General features: G+C 56.2%; 1 protein-coding gene across 9 annotated transcripts in view; it reads right to left on the bottom strand.

Moving 5' to 3' along the window:
• WNK2 (WNK lysine deficient protein kinase 2) overlaps positions 1-19,219 on the bottom strand; it is a 116,422-nt gene that overhangs the window by 81,326 nt on the left and 15,877 nt on the right. For all 9 annotated transcript variants that reach the window (XM_074363009.1, XM_074363012.1, XM_074363007.1 and 6 more), the window contains exons 3-4: positions 1,302-1,474; positions 870-1,090 (exon numbers count right to left, since the gene is read on the bottom strand). In XM_074363009.1, coding sequence (XP_074219110.1) covers positions 870-1,090; positions 1,302-1,474 — 394 coding nt within the window. The remainder of the gene's footprint in view (positions 1-869; positions 1,091-1,301; positions 1,475-19,219) is intronic.

The following is a 19,219-nucleotide window of genomic DNA, read 5'->3' as shown; positions in this document are numbered from 1 at the left end:
CCCACCACAGAGCTCCCCTGTGCAGCCAAAGGCCCCATGTCCACAGGGCATCCCCAGCGGCCACCTTGCCCTAGGTGTCACATTCTGAACCCACTACCCTGCCACAGAAGTTTCCAGATTCCCAGTGGTTTCGTTTTCCAGAAACAGGTCAAGTTCTGTCTCCAACCATACAGCAAAACCATGAACTCGCAAAGCCCTGAATCACTCTCTCAACCTGCGTACGTGGGAAGAAGCCCGCACACCACAGCACGCAGGGCCTCAGTTAGCAGCAGCACCTCGTCTCTCCCAGTTCCACCCAACCCCACCTAACCCACGCTGCTGGAGCCACACCCTGGAGCCACCGGACCCCGCAGCACCTGTGAATGGCTGCCCCAGAGCCCCTTCAAGCACTCTGTGTGCAAAGCCCATGGGAGGCCCCCGCCCAGGTATGGTGGGGACACAGCGCCCACTGTGTACCAGGACCCGGCCTGGAGCTAGCACACGAGACGCAAACCCCATCTCAGAAAACCAACATCCACACTGAATCCCTCAGCCCCCCATGCTCACTCTGTGCCCCAAACTATCCCACGGGCTCCCTTCTGTGAGCCTCCAGGCCTGTGGCTCCCTCCCCACCCCACAGCCCTCTGCCATCCAGACCCCCTTGCCACTCCCAATACCCACAGCAGCCACAGCCCCTCAGGTGCCAGCCAGCCTCACCACCAGACCCAGATAGCTAAGAAGGTCACGTGCAGGGCTGCAGGGCTCACACCCAGGGCTGCAGCCGGCAGGGAGGTGCAGGGAGGGAGAAGCAGTGCGCCTCACTCTTGGAGGATGGTGACCTGGGGCAGGCAGGGGCCCTGGGGCACAGGGGCACAGAGAGAAGGGCTTACCTATGACACTCTTGGCAAAGGATGCTCTCTTGAGGGTGGCCAGGCCCAAGTCGCCGATCTTCACAGAACCCGTGGGCCCGGTGATGAAGATGTTGTCACACTTGAGGTCCCGGTGGATGATGGGGGGCGTCCTGGTGTGCAGGAACAGCAGGCCCTTCAGGATCTGCCGGCACCAGCTGCGCAGGACCTTGGGCTTCATCACCTTGAACCGCTTCAGGTACCTGAGGGTGGGGGTGCGGCTCACCGACGGCTCGCGCGGGGAAGGGGCGTCCAAGGGCTGGGGGTCGTGCATTTATCACCCCAATAGGGCTACTTCTGAGAGAGGACTGCCCCAAGCAGACGGGAGGCATGGCACCCCAGGCATCACGACTCCTGCACCCTGGGCCAAGCCCACCCCGAGGCCCCGGCTGGCTGGGCGGGTGGCACGCTCACGTCTTCAGTGTCCCCGAGGTCATCAGCTCGGTCACCAGCACGATGCACCGCTTCCCCCTGGCACTGGACTCCCAGAAGTCATAGAAGCGCACGATGTTGGGGTGCTGCAGCCCCTTCAGCATCTCGGCCTCCTCCTTGAAGCGCTGCCTCTCCAGCTTGGTGAGCTTCCGGTCCTAGAGAGAAACACACACAGGCTGAGAGGGACTCTGCCCGGCCGCTCCCTCGGCTCCTCACACACCGCGCACAGCAGAGGGGAAGCACTGGACATCCGGGGTCGAGGGACGTCTGACCCAGTCCTGAGTCCTTCCCGTCCACCCGTAGGGAGCAGAGCAGTCCGCCAACCTAGACAGCAGCACAAGCCACTCCTAGTTCTCCAACCTCTGTGACATCAGACCCTGCAGCCTCATTGACCCCAAGGGAGCCCTTCCCTGCACGGTGAGCTCAGGAAAAAGGTCCCCGCGAGCCAGGGACATCTCGAAAACCCATGCTCCAAAACACGCATGAGCTTTTCCCCTAAAAACACCTCTGAGGCCTTCCTCCCTCCACGCCCACTTACTGAGCATTGTTAAAAGAAAGGCGCATCCATTTACTTCTAATTTACACACAACTTTGAGGACATGTTCATGACCACAGCAGATGAGAATCTGAAAACTAGGAGACACTGACAAGAAACAAGAGGCGTCAGCAGAGAAGGAAAAGCACGGCCGCAGCCAAGCCCGCATCGGTGCTGGAGGACACGGCAGACACACCTCCTGGGGCCTGGGAACACGTGGGAGCACCGACCTGGACTTTAAGTTTAATTGGGGAAAAGCAACCACACCATGATGGTGCTGGGAGCCAGCTGTGCGGTATCTGTCGCCCACACCTGTCCTCCAGCCACATCTCAGGAGGAAGACCACCGACACCCTTCAGCACATCCTAACATCCCAAGAGCCTTCCCTGCCCCCACCCACCTGCTCCAGCATCCCCCGACCTCCATCCATCACCAAGCCTGCCCCCGCCCCGTCCCACCCCAGCTACCTGGATCCCAGCCCCTCCCTTCTGAAAACCCCCCAAAGCGTTCCCACCACAGAGCGCTCAGAACAACCCCAAGAGCTCTGTTGTTTTCAAATTCACCTCATGGATGAATCCTACCTCTATGGGCCCCCTCGTGGCCTTCTCTCCCAGCCCGAGCGTGTGTCCTCAGCGTCACCTCCATCCCAGACCCACCGGCCCACAGAGCCCACGCCTGCACCCTCCCACCAGGAGGAATCTCAGAAGGAAACATAAATGCAAATGAGCACGAAACGGTGAGTTTTGAGACGCTCCAGAAGTCAGAAGCGGGGAAATTTGGACAGACGGAGGGAGAAAAAAGAGCTGAAAGGAAACACAGACCAAGACCCCTCGAGTCCTTTGAAGGACAGTAGACATCAAGCCAGACTGCAACCAGTCCACAGAGAAGGGGGCCCTGGGACCGTGACAAGGTCACCCGGTTAAGGAGCCCCATCCCATGTGGCACTGCACCCACTGCGCAGCCTCCCTCCCGCCAGCCCCACCCCCACAAACCCTCCGTCAGCCGCCGCTTCGTGCACAGGTGGGACTGACGGCATGATCACCAACAGAACAAAGAAACACCGAGGCTGATCCCAGAAAAGCGAATCATTCAGGGACAAAAGGAACTTCCAAAAAATCTAGTTCATGTCCTCAGGAGGTTCCAAGACGCTGACACACATAAATAAGAAGAAGCTTCCACCTAGATAGGAACAATCAAGGAAGAGCTTCGGCAAATTAAAGCTCCGTATTTTAAAAAGAAGATACTCTGTAATGCAGCGAAACATTAAACACCAAAAGCTACCCCTTAACCAAGACAATAACACAGAAACACGTTCTGCTCGTCAAAAATGATTTGTTTGGGGGGGAGGGAGGGAGGGGGGGAGGGAGGAATGAATAGATGGAGCACAAGGGATTTTTAGGGCAATGAAGTTATTCCATATGACACTATAGAGGTGGCTACAAGTCATTATGCATTTGTCAAAACCCACAGAATGTACAACATCGAAAGTGAACCCTAATGCAAACCATGGACTTTGGTTGATAATAATGTGTCCATGTCGGTTCATCGATTGTACCAAACATGCCACACTGGCGAGGGATGATGAGGGTAGGGGAGTATATATGTGGGGGTGGGGAGGGCTATGTGGGAACTCTATTTTCTGCTCAATTCTGCTGTGAAACTGAAACTGCTCTAAAAGAATAAAATCTATTTAAAAAAGAAAAAATAAATAAAAATAAATGAAAAAAAAAAAGATTTGTTTAAGAAAATAGTTCAAGCCACCAACTGGGAGAAGCTATTGTCAACACATATATCTGACATGGGATTCACATCCAGAATACAGACAGAACTCCTGTACCTCAGTAATAAAGACACAAACAGAGAAGCCACAGGAGAAGATGCACACGTGGCCGACGAGCACTTGAAAACATGCTCAGCATCATAAGCCACCAGGAAAATGCCAATCACAACCCCAGGGCACCACTTCACGCCCACCAGAATGGCTAAAATGAAAAGATGGATCATTGCGACCACAGGGCGGTCCAGACCAGCTGAGCCCTCTGGGCACACATCTGCCGGAAGAGCAAGTCTCCGAGAGCCCCCCGCAGGTTCACGCATGCTCTAGGTCCAGCCACTCCCTTCCAGGACCCACCCCAAGACAAGGGACTGAGAACAGCTCCACCTGTAATATCTCCGAAACGCAGAACTAACGTGTGAGGTTGAAACCAGAACAAGTGTTTGCCTCTAGGGCCGGGGGAGACGCAGGAGCTGAGAACCAGGGGGCAATGGGAACATTCTACGTGGTAACAGAGGACAAGGGTTACACCATGGCACGCACCTGTCAGAGCCTGTCGGCGTGTACACTTAAGATCTATTTCATTATATGTAAGTTATACTTCAGTTTTTCAAATGTAAAAAATTAAATGAAAGAAGCATCAGAAAACTGAATGAGAGAAATAGAAGAAAAACATCCAGAGACATGAAAGAACGAGCTGGAAGCCCTACCAACAGGGAACAGGAGTTACAAGAGGAGAGGACAGATCAAGGAGAAAGGGGAACAGCATCTCCTGCGTGAAAGGAGAACTATTTAGAATAAAGGCACGTGCCGCAGCCAGAACCCACCTCCAGCCTCATTCCAGCAAAATTCAGGCTCCCAAGGACAGAGAGCAAGTCTTACCCACCGAGGAACACCCCGGCAGGCACCCTGGCTCACCAGCAACGCTGGCAACATCTTCAAAGTGCCGACTCGGATCTGGATTTATACAACCAGCCAGACAACATCAAACCACGAGGCCCAAAGACTCGTTCTCAGATACCTGAGAACCCAAAGGTCGCTTCCCAGCACCCCAGGTGAATCAGCTACTGGAAGAAGCATTTTTGCAGAACCCAGAACAACACAGAAGGGGCCTTGGCAAAGCCGACCCCACTGGCCTGCGACAGGGGACTGAGCTCGACTGCACTGCGTGAAGGAGGCCAGGAAGGCCCCACTGTGCCCCGCTGTGCCCCTCCCCGCCCCAGCAGCCAGCCAGCTCTGGGCAAGGACATTTCCGCTGCAATTCCCCTCCAGTGGTCTAGTCACTGATCCTAGAGGAAACTCACAGGATTATATATAGTTATAAAAAAAATTGTTTTTGTCAGTATTTCAGCATCAACCAACAGCAAAGTAAAAGATTTGATTACAGTTTCAGAGCAAAAGGTTCATGTTATAAGTACCGTAACTGACAAAACCTGAGAGGGAGAGGGAAGTGCCCTGCTGATGCTTCAGTTTTTGTTTTTAGATACCCGTTAGGTTCAAGTATAACACAAGTCAGATCTTTAATGACGGCGCTTCTTGGAGCTGGGCTGGGCGTGAGGGTGGGAGGCAACAGACATTTTATGTTCTGAGCCACGGGGCTATTTTTAACTAGGTGACACACTGCTTGATAATTTAAAAGGTCAGTTGGCATGTCCTCAGAGCACTGCCCAGATCTGCCTGCAGTGTGCTGCCCAGTATCCCCTCTCAGAGCTGGTCGGGGTCCTTGTCACTGTTTGCTGATCGCTGGTTCACCCCGTTACATCAGTGACTCCATGGAGTCAGGACCACCCCAGTGACTGGTGCATCATCACTGTTTGTGGGGTGGATTTACTAACTGGTGTGCTCGGGGCTCGGGGTCGTGAACCAGGGTAGGAAGAGAGCGTCTGATCCCTTCGAGACCCCCAAATCCTGCCAGCATCAGGTGCTGAGGTCTGGTGTTGAGGGGGTGGGCTCTGGCTGCTCACACAGTATCACTGTGGGACAGTTCTTCACCCCAACCAGAGAGGGACATGAGGTCACTTAGACCAGGATCCCTCCCACCCGGTCCCTGGTGCTGGGTAAATTAGTGGCTCCTGTTTCCCCAAAGATGATGAGAGTCAGTCAGATTATAAAGGATAAGAGCATTTTCGGACAATGCTGGCTTTTGTCTCCTATAGGGAAAAGGCTATTTATGGCACCTCTAAGCGGGGGCAGGGAGGACGGGTGGCCAAGGGGGTCAGAGGAGAAAAGCCTTGGGTCTGACAGACCTTCCCATGACAACCACAGTCACCAGCTCCACCCTGGTGGCTCTCAGGGGATTCGGTGGCTCCTCTCACCAGGCAAAGCCCAACCAACTCCATAAGGAGCAGAGCTGCCTGGTGACCCACAAGTCCAGCCAGGGAAAGGACGGATCCACACACTCAGAGCAGAGTGGGATGTTAGCAGCTGTCGGAGAGTGCCCAGAACAAGCACAGCCGGAGTCCTGGGCTTGACAACCCGGACCTCCCTCCAACCCCATCTGGTCATATAGCAAAACAAAAGCAAGCCTCAGGGGTCTTTGTTGGGAACAGTCCCACGTATAGGGCATCACCCAGGCCAGGGGCTCCAAGGACAGAGAGAGCCGGGGCAGGGTCCCTGGCCCTGCCCAGTGTTCTCTGCACACTCTAGGCCCCGGATGCCCCGGTGGGAAAAACGTTCCCAGGTCCGGAGGATCTGACCCAGGCTCCCGCTGCTGCAGAGCTGGCAATCTCCTCGCTGTCCTTTCATCCTGAGTGCAGAGTCTGGGGTTCAGGGGTGGCGGTGCGCAGGGAGCGGGGTTGTCAGTGGAGAGGGTCCTGCTCTATCCCGATTCCCGCTTCCAGCAGGGGCCCATGCGCCTCACTCAGTCACCAGAGGATCACTGAGGCTCTGGGCATGCAGGAAAGGGCTGTGGACAACCTCGGGGGGTAGAGGGTGGCAGGCAGATAAACGCACAATTACACTATGCCAAAAATCAGAGCAAAGGGCTAGGCTGGACGCACCCCTGGGCCAAAGGAACACCCCCGTGGCCTGGGAAGAAGAGGCAGGGCAGGGGTCCCAGGAGGAAGCATCCTATATGAGGGTGTGGGGTCCCAGGGAGAGTGGGCTGACTGTGGTTTATTTCAGCACAGGGGCCACTGGCTGCAGGGGCAGCAGGCAGGGGCTGGGCTGCCCCGAGGCAGGTGGTTCAGTGGGGCTGTCCTAACCTCTCTTAAGAGCTGAGCTCCCACCAGGGCAGCAAAGGAGAGCCTTGGAGAGAAGGCAATATCTCACACTTTGGGTTGTGATCTGCTCACTCTAATATTCACTGCAGTTTTAAAAATAAATTCACTTCTTTTAAACCCAAGTATTCTCCTTAGCCTCATCTAAGCCTTAAAATATGTGAAATCACAGGGGAGGGGGTGTATGCTTTTTCTAATTCACATTTAAAACATAGGCATCCTGGGGAGGGTGTAGCTCAAGTGGTAGTGCGCATGCCTAGCACGCCTGAGGTCCTGGGTTCCATCCCCAGTGCCTCCTCTAAAAATAAACCAACCTAATTACCTCCCCACCGCACCCCCCTGCCAAAATAAAATAATTAAATAATACAATAATAAAATATTTTAAAAAGTAAAAAACAAAATAAAGGCATCGGAGAGGATGTGCTGTAGCTCACACCTCTCCATTCTTCGATCACAGAATAAAGCTTTCCTTTGCTTCTAAAAAAAATAAATTAAAAAAATAATATAATATAAAGGCATCATTATTAAAATGAAAAGTCCTCCCACTGCTACCACATGAGATGTGCTCCCCACACCTGAGGGAGCACAGACCCAACGTGGAAGGGTCCGTGGAGCCACAGAAAGAGGAAGATCTCACTGGGGACAGACCGAGAGTCAAATCTCAGCGGACAGACGGGCCAGCGAGGGTCAGGCGCTCCGACACTCCCATCGCCTTTGTCATGGGTGCCAGCAAGGCTGCGACTCCCTGGGGAGGAAACGTGACCGTCACTCTCCAGCCCCTCGCTGCTTTCGTAAATATAACCATCTTCTTTATGGAGGGAGGTTTAGGTGCACAAATGACTCAAAACTAACATTGTTAAGGGGGCTTTGTTCTTTTAAGGCCACTGGGCCACTGCCCTTCCCACAAAGGACAGAGCCACCAGCCGCCAGCCCCCACTGGGCCCTGCCCCATCTGCCACCTACAGGACACGGTGCCCTCACCACGCAGGATCTGGGGTCAAGCCGCAAGTTTAAGTAGCTGTAAAGGATGCCACCTCCGGCATGTTGTAAACACTGCCACTACTTTAATGGTCGATGACACGGTTCCCATGGAATTTGATGGTCTCCCCAGTTGTAGTATAAAAATATGCAAGTAAAAGCATCTCTAGCACAGTCTGGATTCTCATTTCCACTCCACAGACCTAATATAACACAGTTTTTTCCTGAAAGCCTTTATTGATCACCTGATCACTCTTGTATGTCATAAAATGAGGCATGCTGGAATTTAGGAGTTTTTGGTTCCTGTGGTCATCCGGCTTTGAGAGACAAACATTTTCCTTCTGCACTGAGGTGTTGTTACAAAACAGTCCACGGCTGATCAAACAAACAGGTAACAAACGTGACCGAACACGCACCTGTTACGGAGCCGGGTGGAGCCTTTTCCCAGTCACTACGCACATCCTCCATGGGTGCACCTTGTCACCAGGCTGAGGCTGGGCCAGCATCAGTCCTGCTCACGTCAGCCAGCAGGTGGGGTGCGGGAGCAGCTACGGCCCCTGCCCAGAGCGGTTCCTCAGGCCTGGCTGGCAGCCCCACCAGGGCCCCCTCCAGTTCTATGGACACAACAGGGTTCATCACCTCGTCTGTGGCAGCCCCGTCCCCTTACTGGGGTCTGGTGTCATTTTTGACTCTGGAAAGGGTCAGAGGTGAAGTCCAGGGTGGGCGGGGGGTGCCCCCTGCCTACCTTTAGGAAGGCCCTGTCCCTGGCACAAGCACAGTGGGTCAGTTTCGGGACAGGCCCTTTGTGCTGGGCACCCCAGGGTGGAGGCCTCTGCCCCGTACTCCACCCCAGGCTCTGGGTCGTGGGCAGCTAAGGCCCCCACCCACCATCCTCATCAAAGGACACAGACACAGGGCCATGGTAAGAAGCCAGCGGGAGCTGTCGCCACTTGGTAGGGACAGGCAGAGGAAAGGAGCCAAACAGAGGAAGAAGACCAGATGCAGGATGAGGGACAGCTCTGAGAGAGCAGACAGGCTGGGGGTAGGCGGCACCTGAGAGGGGACAAAGCCACAGGCCACCCGCATCCCGAAGGGCAGGAGCTCGCTGGGCAGGCCCAAGCCCTCCACCTCACAAAGCCTTTCAGGGGGCCTCAGCCGCCACGTGGGCCACGGACAGACCTGTTCACTCTGCAGACAGTCCCCAGGTGGTGAAAGACGGCCATGGCCGAGACACGCTACCTCTGGACACGGCCGCTCTCAGGCAGGCCTCCCCGACAAGCCCTCGGGCAGTCAGCCCGCCACGGTCCAGCTCGCCCCTCCTGGGCGAGCCGTGGGGTCTTTACAGTCCTGGCCTCACCGTTCCTCACTCCCCTCCCGACAGTGGGAAAGGACAGAGGTCTTGGTGGGGGGGGGGATGGGTACCAAACTCAGGTCAGTTCTGTCCTGGAAGCAGGCAGACAGGGAGAACAGGGCATGGGGCCACCGGGCCAGTGGGGCAAGGCAAACCAGGAGGCAGGGGCAGCAGAGCCACACAGGACAATGGCAACCGGGGCCGGCGGAGCTTTGCGTTTCTCAGGGGAATGCCTGCTCTAACCCTGGGACCCGGGGCCAGGGCAGTGGCTCAGCGTGGTGTGAAATGCAAACAGGAGGCTGGTGAGCATGGGAGCTAACAAGAGACATCCCCCCGGCCACTCCCTGCTCTGGCCCTGGCTCCCTCACCACCCCCCAACCAGGAGCACTTGCCTGGGGTGGCCCCAAGGCCCAACTGGCAGGGGCTGGGCAGCAGCCACCCCCTGCACCTGACCACACCACATGTCTGGTTTCTAGGAAGGGCAGGTCCCTGCAGGGACACCTAAAGATAGATGTGGATGCACCACAGACACGGGTCAGCCAGGATGAACATTCCCCACCAAGGACAGCGACTGTGGACAGGGGCGGGGCAGGGCAGCCACCACGGCCCAGTGCCAGGGCCAGGCTACGGACCGATCACCCCTGTGGGGCCTCCTCATTGGCTCCGCTTCCTGTACCTGTACCTTCCAGTCGACTGACTGGGTCACCCTAGGGTAGCAGCGGGGTGCAGGGTCCCTGTGACAACGTGCTGAATGCTATGGACACTCCCCCAGAAAGTGGACCGCTCCCCCACACCTCCAACCCCAGGAACACCCAGACCCACAGCTCTGGCTGCTCAGGAGCAGAGAAGAGGGAGGAACTGATGCCCCCTACTGCAGAGGGCCCCATCCAGCCAGGCCCTCTATGCCCCACCTGAGAAAAAGCTGGTCTGGACTCATTCCTCTCCTGTCCAGACGCCCCAACTAATCCAACCAACAGAGGTAAGGTGACCTCATGGGCCAGGCTGCAGAGGCTTTGGCCACCGATGGCCTCAGGCTAGTGTCTGCTGAGTGAACGTGCTCCCGGGCCTGGACACCCATGATGTCCCTCTGGGCCAGGCACTGAGCTGGGGTACAGGGCACGGGTCGGGGCTGTCCCTCTGGGCCAGAAGCTATGCTAGGGTACAGGACAGGAAGCTGGGGCTGTCCCTCTGGGCCAGGCACTGAGCCAGAGTAAAGGGTAGGGGGCTGTCCCTCTGGGCCAGGTGCTGCACCAGGAAGGCACTGACAGGTGGACCAGCACATGTGACCAAGGCCACAGAGGACCACAGAGGCTCAGGGCAGCCTGGAATGAAGGAAAGCCCAGTGGCTCCCATCTGCCCCAATCCTGTGAACGGACTCCTTGGTTCCTCCCCAAGTTGGCATCAAGTGCCCTGGAGCCACAAACAAGACCAGACAGCAGGCGCACAGGGCATGTGCATGTGAAATGAGCAGAAGGTCTGAGTCTGACTCCTACAGAGAGCAGGGAGCCCCCCACATTCAGTGCATTACCCCCTAGAGCCGTGCAGCCCAGGCCAACGGCTATGAGCCATGTGTGGCTATGAGCACCTGACAAGCGGCTGGTCCAAACTGAGATGTAACCTAAGTGTAAGATACACAGTAGATTCCTAAGACACGGCCTTTCTTAAAAGGAATTTTATGTCTCGTTAATAAGCTTCTATTAATCACAGCTGACCCTTGAGCAGCACCTCGGCTAGGAGCACTGATCCTCCCCACAGTTGAAAATCCGCATACAGCTTCACAGTCGGCCCTCCATCTCCACAGTTCTGCATCCACAGATGCAACTAACCGCAGATCATGCAGTACTGTGGTACGTATTTCTTGAAAAAACTCCATGTATTAAGTGGACCCATGCAGTTCAAACCTGTGATGTTTCAAGGTCACCCTTACATGTTAAAAAGACAGTATTTTTTTACATACTGGGTTAAGGAAAACATATTATTAAAATTAATTCTAGGAGGGAGGGCATAGCTCAGGTGGTAGAGCACATGCTTAGCATGTACAAGGTCCTGGGTTCAATCCCCAGTACCTCCTCTAAAATAAATAAATAAATAAACCTAATTGCCTCCCCTGCTTCAAAAAAAAATTTTTTTTAAATACAATAAATTAAAAATATAATTAATTCTACCTGTTCTTTTTATACTTTAAATGAACTTATATTAAATATTAAGTATGACACATATGGCTCAAAATACATTTCCAGGGGACAGTCGCCCCTTCTAGCATCAACACCGTGCAGCAGACCAGATGCTGATGAAATGCTGCAAGGAGCTTCCGCAGGCCCTGTTGGGAAGGGAGGCCTCAGCAAATGCCCAGGCTTCAGTCTAGTCCCCTCAGAAGGGCTAAATGCTAGAAAATGGACAAAATGGAACAGGGCAGCCCTTAAAAAGGCTGAAGCATGGCTTTGAATCAGCTCAATTTCAGACTAGAGTAACATGATCTCATCTGATTATAACTGCCTTCTGAGGACAAAAGTAAACCTTCTCTAGAGGAAGACGAAATCACCCACAATTTCCCTCACATATCTCCGTTTAAGTTTTCAACATCTCAATCAAAAATGGCCAGGCAGACCAGGAGACAAGACCAGATGACAGAAAATCAAGAGAGAGAAAAAAAAAAAGACAGTGGCAACGAACTCTCAGAGGATCCAAATATTGTAGTAATTAGACACAGACATTAAAATCCTGGTTAGTGTGGTCAAGAAAATAGTGAGACAGAGAATTTCAAGAGAGCTAAAATCTATGGACATACAGGAAAGAGGCTTTTTTAGAAACTCTTAGAACACAGTGGAAAGGTCCAACCTATACGTAAAAGGGGTTCTGGAAGAAGAAGGCATAAAGAATGAAACAAAAGCAATATGCATAAAATAACAGCCCAAAGTTTTCCAAACTGAAACAAAAAATCTAGACATAGATTCGTTAAGTACTATAAACCTTACGAAGATTAAATACGAGGAAAATCACACCACAGCAACTGCAGCCAAATAAAACTCCTGAAAACCAAGCATACAGGAAAATCTCAGACACAAATCACAAAAGGCAGGCAGGGATGGGTGGACAGAGTTCAATGTTCCAATACCCCTGCCTTGCGCAGGATGTGGCAGAAGTTCAAGTTCTTATCAGGCTCTGGAAATCAAGGATACGTGGTGCAATCTCCAGTGAAACCACTAAGAACTTTAAAAAGAATGCACAGCAAACTCTCTAAGTTCAAACTCTAAACTGCCCAAAGCCCAGAGTTCTAAGATTGGCCCGTTCAATTACAAGGTGGACACGCCTGAATCCACACCTCAGCTGTTAAAATTACCACTACGTGGGTACGTAAGTATGCAATGAAATAATGACCAAAAATTACAAACACATAGCGAAACACAGTAAAATGAAATGACAGGTGAAGTAAACACGCCAGCCCAATTCCCCTGCTCTGTCATCCTCCAGCCTGCCCTCCTCAGTTATCCAGCCCTACAGCCCAGGTCTCCCTGAGAGCCTGCCTGCAAAAGCACGACCATCCCTGCCGCGGCCTCAGTCACCCATGGGAAGATGATACAACCTTCTTCCCAAGGTCAGAGCAGAATCCCAAAGCCAACACAGAGCCAGTGCTCAGCGGAGCTGCTTTCTGCAGGACGGTTTGTTCTCCAGGTGACGGTAAATTCACCTCCCCATTTCACAACTGAGACCCACAGATGCAGGCAGGGTGAGTAGATGGAGTTCAGTGTTCCAAGACCCCTGCCTCGCCCAGGATGCAGCACCCCACAGGATGTCTGGCACCCCGCAGGGCCTCCTCTGCCTCCACCTGCTATGGGGCTCACCTCCAACGGGCAGGAACAGCCCTGAGGCCTGGGAGCGAATCTGAGGTCTGATACCTGCGCACTCCAGGTGGGGAGAGCTGAGGCAGGGAGTCTCTCTCCTTGCCGCTTACACCCTGACGGGTGAAGCAATGCCTCTACCCCGTCCACGCCTGCATCAGGCAAACGCTTACCAACAGTCATGACCTGCTGGACAGCCCCGGAAGGTGACCTAAGACCAGACCTCTGCCCTTGGTGTTCAACCCTATGAGCCAGGCAGCCTGGTGCTGCCCCCATTTTACAGAGGGAAGCTGAGGCTCAGGGAAGCTGAACACCTCTGCAAGCGGCATGCGTGAATGTGATGCCTGGCCACTTTGGCTCCCACTGCCTCCAGATGTGTGCGGGCTCCCAGGAGCAGGAGCAGAGTTGACACGGGTGAAACATGGCTGCGGAAGACAGGCAGACCTCAGTCGGAGTGGCATACGCGCATCACTCTGGGTGGGGAGGCGTGAAAGAATCCAGGACCCAGGCACACGCAGAGAGCAGGGCGCGTTCCCAAAGCCCACCCTCCAGCTCACCTCTCCAGGGCTGCTCCGCAGACAGCCAAGTCCTGCTCACACCCCTCGCTGGCCTGCCCGCCCCAGACAGCACCCACGCTGGGGCAGGCACCACAGTCACCAGCAGCAGGATCATGTGGCACCTGGCCTCCCCACACCCACCCCAGCGGCACTCCCTCCAGGGTCTCTACACCCTGGCCGCAGGGGCACAAACAGCTCCTCCTTCCCGCACACCCCACGGCTCTCGCCAAATCCACAGGCAGGAGCATCACCGCGTGGGGAGGTGGCACTTAGCAGGGACAGCTGGGGTGCCACTCCCCATGAGGGAGAGTGCATGGAGCAGCCAGCAGGTCAGCCACCTGGCCACGAGGCCTGCCCACCCCAGGGGTGCGGGTCGGGCCCCGACTCAACCTGACTCGGCCATCTCACAGCACAACTCCCCTCCCCATCAGAGCCCAGAGCATTGAGAAAGTGACCGGAGTCTTCAGTGGCCTTCAGCTCCCCTCATTCCTCAGGCCACGCTGGGGCTCCTCCCCTGCAGGGCACCCATGACTCCCCAGGCTAGGGCCAGGGCTCAGGCATCATGTGATGCACATGAACTAGCCCCATCAGCTTCCTTGCCCTTGACACGGGGAAACACCTTGTGTGGTCCAGCTGCGCAGGAATTGCCTAAGACAGGTGCAGATACTCGGCCAAGGTAAACCACAGGACACAGCCAACACGCTGGCTCACAGCCTCCTCTGCTGGGATCACCAGCAGCTTGTAACTCTTTGCAAACCAGTCGTGCCGACCATCCGACCCCTGAGCCAGGAAAGAGCCTGGGGAGGGTGTCCTGCAAGGCCACTGGGCAGCGGTGACTCCCAATGCTCGCAGCACCCTCAATGGGCTGCCACACAGCCATGCACCCAGCTCCCCGTAACACAGGTTTTGTTCTCTCTGGGGGCACAGCTCTCTCCTCCGGGCTGCTGCTCGTCAGCAACGACCCCCAAACCCTGCAGGCCTCCCCAGGCATCTGAGCAGCTGCGGGAAGTGCCCGGCTCCGCCCGAGTGCACGTGTGTGACGGTGCACACGCAGGACACAGGCAGAACCGGCTGGGACACATGCAGGAGACAGCACTCACACTCGGATCGGTGCCAGGAGTCGGGTGTTACTTCCCTATGAAAACCTATTTCCTCTATGGTTTTCAAAACATCTCTCAGGAGAAGACAACGTAAGAGGTGGCAGACAACGTTAACACGGAAACTCCGTCTTCAGACACAGCGTGCCACGCAGCAGGCAAGTGGCCCAAGAAGCGCGCCCACAGCCCGCACCGAGTCCCACGGCACCCACCTGGGACCCGCACAGGGAAGCCGTCCACAGCCACGACGCCTGTGTGTGTGTCTGGAACTCTTTACCGGACAGGTATTTATAACTGTGAGAAACAGCCGGACATCCCAGGACGGGCCTGGCGGCGGTGACGCTGCCCCTGCGGTCCACGGGGCAGTTACAGACCCCAACCATTGAGGATAGTGGTGAAACGGGCAAGGGCAGAAAGCACCAGGCTGGGGTTTAATAAAATTAAACAGTGAGCTCAAAACAGCCAGCAAGACGGGGGCTGCATTCCGGGAGGGGGGCATGGGGACCTTTTTCCTTCCTTTCCTCTGTTTCCCCAGTTCTCTGCAACCTGCTGGATGTGGTGAAGCTAAAGACAGAGCGCACTCTCCGGCTGCATCCCGAGGCCGTGTCTGGGCAGCGGCCGTGCTCACCACGAGGCTGTTTTCCTCCCCAGAGTCAGGTTACCATGGCGTTTATTTCAAGAGCTCCCTTTGGCGGCTGTTCTATAAACGGCTTTGGGTTTGCACCAAACACACTCACTGGGGAAAGAATTCCTGATTCTGTAAAACCCACAAACCCTGAATGCTTCTCCCTGTTGGGCTCCGTCTCCTCCAGCGGGTGAAGAGGAGGGATGGGCCCGATCCCCCCGCCAAGCGTGCACTGAGCACTTACTGTGCACTGCATAATGGGAGACATGACCCTCCGCGGGAGCTGGGGGCAGGGAGGGGGCCCTGCCTGTGGGGGCAGCAACCGAGGTCCCCCAGAGGCCCCGGCAGGTCTGACCCCTAGGTCTGCACTTGGGACTTGAGCCAAGACTGAGGGTGTGAGAAGATGAATGCACAGGAGACTCCTGATAATAACTCAGGGTGGGATGAGGTTTGTCTGTATACTTTCTGGCCTCTTTGGGATTTCCACGATGGTAAGTTAGAAATAGCAACACTGGGGTGTTCTTGCCCTCAGTCAGCATGTGTGGCCTTGCCTCAGATTTGGACACCCCGGGCAGGACACTGCCAGGAAGACCTGTCCAGGCACGGGCATCGTGGGCAACGCCGTGGCCTCCTGCAAGATGCCACCTTGGCAGATGAAGAGATGCAGGGTCCGGGAGCACCCCCTAAAGAAATGGGCCCCACACATTAGGGGAAGAAGCTGACCCCAGACAGCATGCCATCCACATGGGCCTTGGGGGGACAGGAAGATATCTGAGAAGACACCCAGCAGAGATGCCCAAGACCACTCTGATGGCATCAGTGTCCCCATCTGTAAAATGGGTCCTGGGCAGCATCGCAGGAACTTGCAGCATGAGGCTCCACACGGGGCTGGGTTGGTGCCCAAAATCAATCACCCCAGGTGCTCCCAATGAACAGGCCGAGGCTAAGGGGCTTCAGTCATGCCCCTTCAGACAACTCTTGCTGTCCAGAGTCACTGCCCGAAGCCCCCCATACAACCTGTGGACCCCATGACCTGCTGCCCCAGAGGCTGCTCAAAGGAGCCAGCGTCTCTGGCCAAGTCCACAGAATCCAATGGGGAAGGGCCTGCACCTACACAACCACAGGGTGGCTCTCAGGCCCGTGCCCCCCAGAGCAGAGGCTCCTGTGAACGCTGCCCCCAGCTCTGTCTGTGTAGTGCTCATGCAAAGAGTAAAAGTCAAAACCGAAGATAAAATAAAATCTCTCTGCAGTGCCAAAAATACCTCCCCACGGGATGAGGGAGCAGGCACCAGCTTCCACAGCAGCAACTGTTGCTATGGATACAGGGCTCATGCCAGCAGGGGGTGGGGACAGATGGGGGAGGGGCGAGTGGGGGAGGGGAGTGCAGAGATGGGGCTGGGGAGAACACAGATGGGGTTGGGGGCTGAGATGTGGACAGAGATGGGGGCTGAGGGGGGCAGAGATGGGGAGGGAACAGAGATGAGGGAGTGGGGACAGAGACAGGGAAGGAACAGAGAGGTACCAGCAGGCAGCAGGAGAGATGGGCTGGTCAGCTGGAAGGAGGCACCTGGCCCTTGTGCCCCCCGTCACTGGTGAAGCTGATCTGCAAATTCAGACTCTGGGGAGGGGGGCCACTAAATGGTAATATTTGTACCAGAACGGGAGGAGGGAAAAGGGGTCTCCCACAAATAGGAACACACATCTGGTTTGAGCCTGACAAGTGCAACACACTCACCCGGGGAGGCCCGATTCCTGACACTGACTCCCTTCCCCTAAAACTGCCACCTCTGGGGGCTGACGTCACTCTCAGGCTGTGGCAAGCAGCAGGACGGCCCTCCAGTCCTGCCCACCCCTCGGCCAAGCCCCCCAGCACCCCCAGGAGGAGGCCCAAGGGAAGGGCCGGACAGCTGGCCACGTCCTCCCCCGTCCTCCCTCCCTGCCTGCCATGGAGACCCCAGTCCTGCGAGGTCCCGCCCGGCAGATAAGGTCCACTCGGCCCCAGGAAACTTGCGGCTCTGTGATGGGGGCACGTGGGCCACCACCCCCAGAGCCAGGGCTGAACTGTGCCCTGACCAGGAGGCAGGATGGCTTCCTGTCACGACTGTAACAAGCTGCCACCACTGCAGTCCAAACAGCACGTTTATTCTCTCTAAGTTCTGGGGGCCAGAAGCGAGAAGGCAGCCTCACGGGCAGAGTCAAGGTGTCGCTGGTAGCACTGCTTCCTTCTGGGGCCCCGTGGAGGATCCACCCCCTCGTCCACTGTCTACAGGCCACACGTTCCTCAGCACATGGCCTCACCCTCCACCTTCCCTCGTCTTGTCCCCTGGGACCCTCCAGCCACCTTATAGAGACCCAAGTGATGACCTGGGCCTACCTGGATAATCCAGGACCATCTCCCATCTCAGGGTCCTCAACCCAACCGCATCCGCAAAGTCCCTCCAGCCACACAGCATTTTCACAGGAAGCCTCCATCATCCAGCTTCCCACACCCCTCCCACTGTAGGGTCCCCTCCAACCTTCCCCGTGATCGGCTGTCAACCAGCTTCATGGTTGACCTTAAGGTGGCAACACCATCTCTTTAAATATGCCTTTTCCTTCTCTAAATAAAGAAGGAAGCCCCACATGGGCCACCTTTCATCTGCATCCCGGCTATCCCTCCCCGGGGGGCCCATCTGTCCATGATGCCGTGCCTACGACCCCTCCTGGCTCCACACCTTCCAGTGGGCCACACCCTGCCCGCCAGGCCTGCTGTCCCCTCACCCCAGCTTCATATCACAAGCCAAGCTCAGCAAAGCATGCTCATGGCTCCCGGCAGTGCCCCCAACCCTGGTCAGACTGGCTGGCCCCCTTCCCACAGCCGCAGGCACTGGGGGCTCCAGTCTGGCCCCCCACCCAGCAGGGTGGCGGGTACTCTGAGCGGCAGACAGGAATCCCAGGCAGAGGCGGCCCCCAGGCAGCACAGCCTTCGTGGGCCTCAGTCCTCATACCCCCCAGGGGTAAGCCAACCTCCCGGGGCTACAGCCAGGACTCGGTGACAAGCAGAGGGACACACGGCAGCACGGGGCCTCAGCGAGCTTCAGAACATCACTGCCGCAGCTGCTCAGATGCAAGGTCTTCTGAAACCCTCAGAATTCAACCTCCACCACACAGCACCTACCCCCGGGCCCACCCAAGAGAAAACACAGGAGAAACCCTTTGTTGAGAGACCGTCAGCCGTGGAACACCCACCCCCACCCGCAGCACAGGGGCCCACCAGCAGTTTCTGCCACCCCGCCCCCAGGGAGAAAGCCTTCGTTACCAGAAGCCTGGGGGCCTGCTCCCCCGCGGCAAGGCTGCCTCAGAGGGCTTGTGATGCCCATGGAAGCACCCACAGGGCAGGCAGGCCTCTTCTCTGGCACACACACACACACACACAAACACGCACACGCACACGCACACACGCAAACCCGAGGCCAGCAAGGCGTGATGGTGTGTCTTCACTGCACATGCAACCTGGATAAGCAACAGCCAGTGGCGGGGAAGCCAGAGTCAGGTGCCACTGCAGCCACATGCAGGCCACGAAGGAAGGACCATGGGAGCAAGACCGAAGGAACAGGGTCATGGGGGCAGGGGCACGGGGGCAGAACCACGGGAGCAGGGCCGTGGCGGGCAGGAACACCATGTGCCTGTGGTAGCCCAGCCAAGCCCCCCAGGGCCCAACAGTGCTGGCCAGCCACTGACCCCTCTGCTAAACGGCCGGGCACCCCAGTTCCTCTGAGGTCCTCCCCAGGACCTGGGACCAAGGATTTGTCCCAAGTCACGTCTGAAGGGCAAGACCCCACTGTGACCTCTGCCCTGGCCGGCAGCACTCACAGAGGCCCAGCCAGGCTCCAGGTGGAAAGTTGGCTACGTTGCCTCCGCTCTGCCTTGCCAGACAGAGAACACAA

The sequence above is a fragment of the Camelus bactrianus genome, chromosome 4 (genome assembly GCF_048773025.1).
Source record: "Camelus bactrianus isolate YW-2024 breed Bactrian camel chromosome 4, ASM4877302v1, whole genome shotgun sequence".
NCBI classification, from domain to species: Eukaryota; Metazoa; Chordata; class Mammalia; order Artiodactyla; family Camelidae; genus Camelus; species Camelus bactrianus.
Note: the sequence above shows the minus strand (reverse complement) of the source record. Positions and strands in the feature narration are given on the sequence as shown.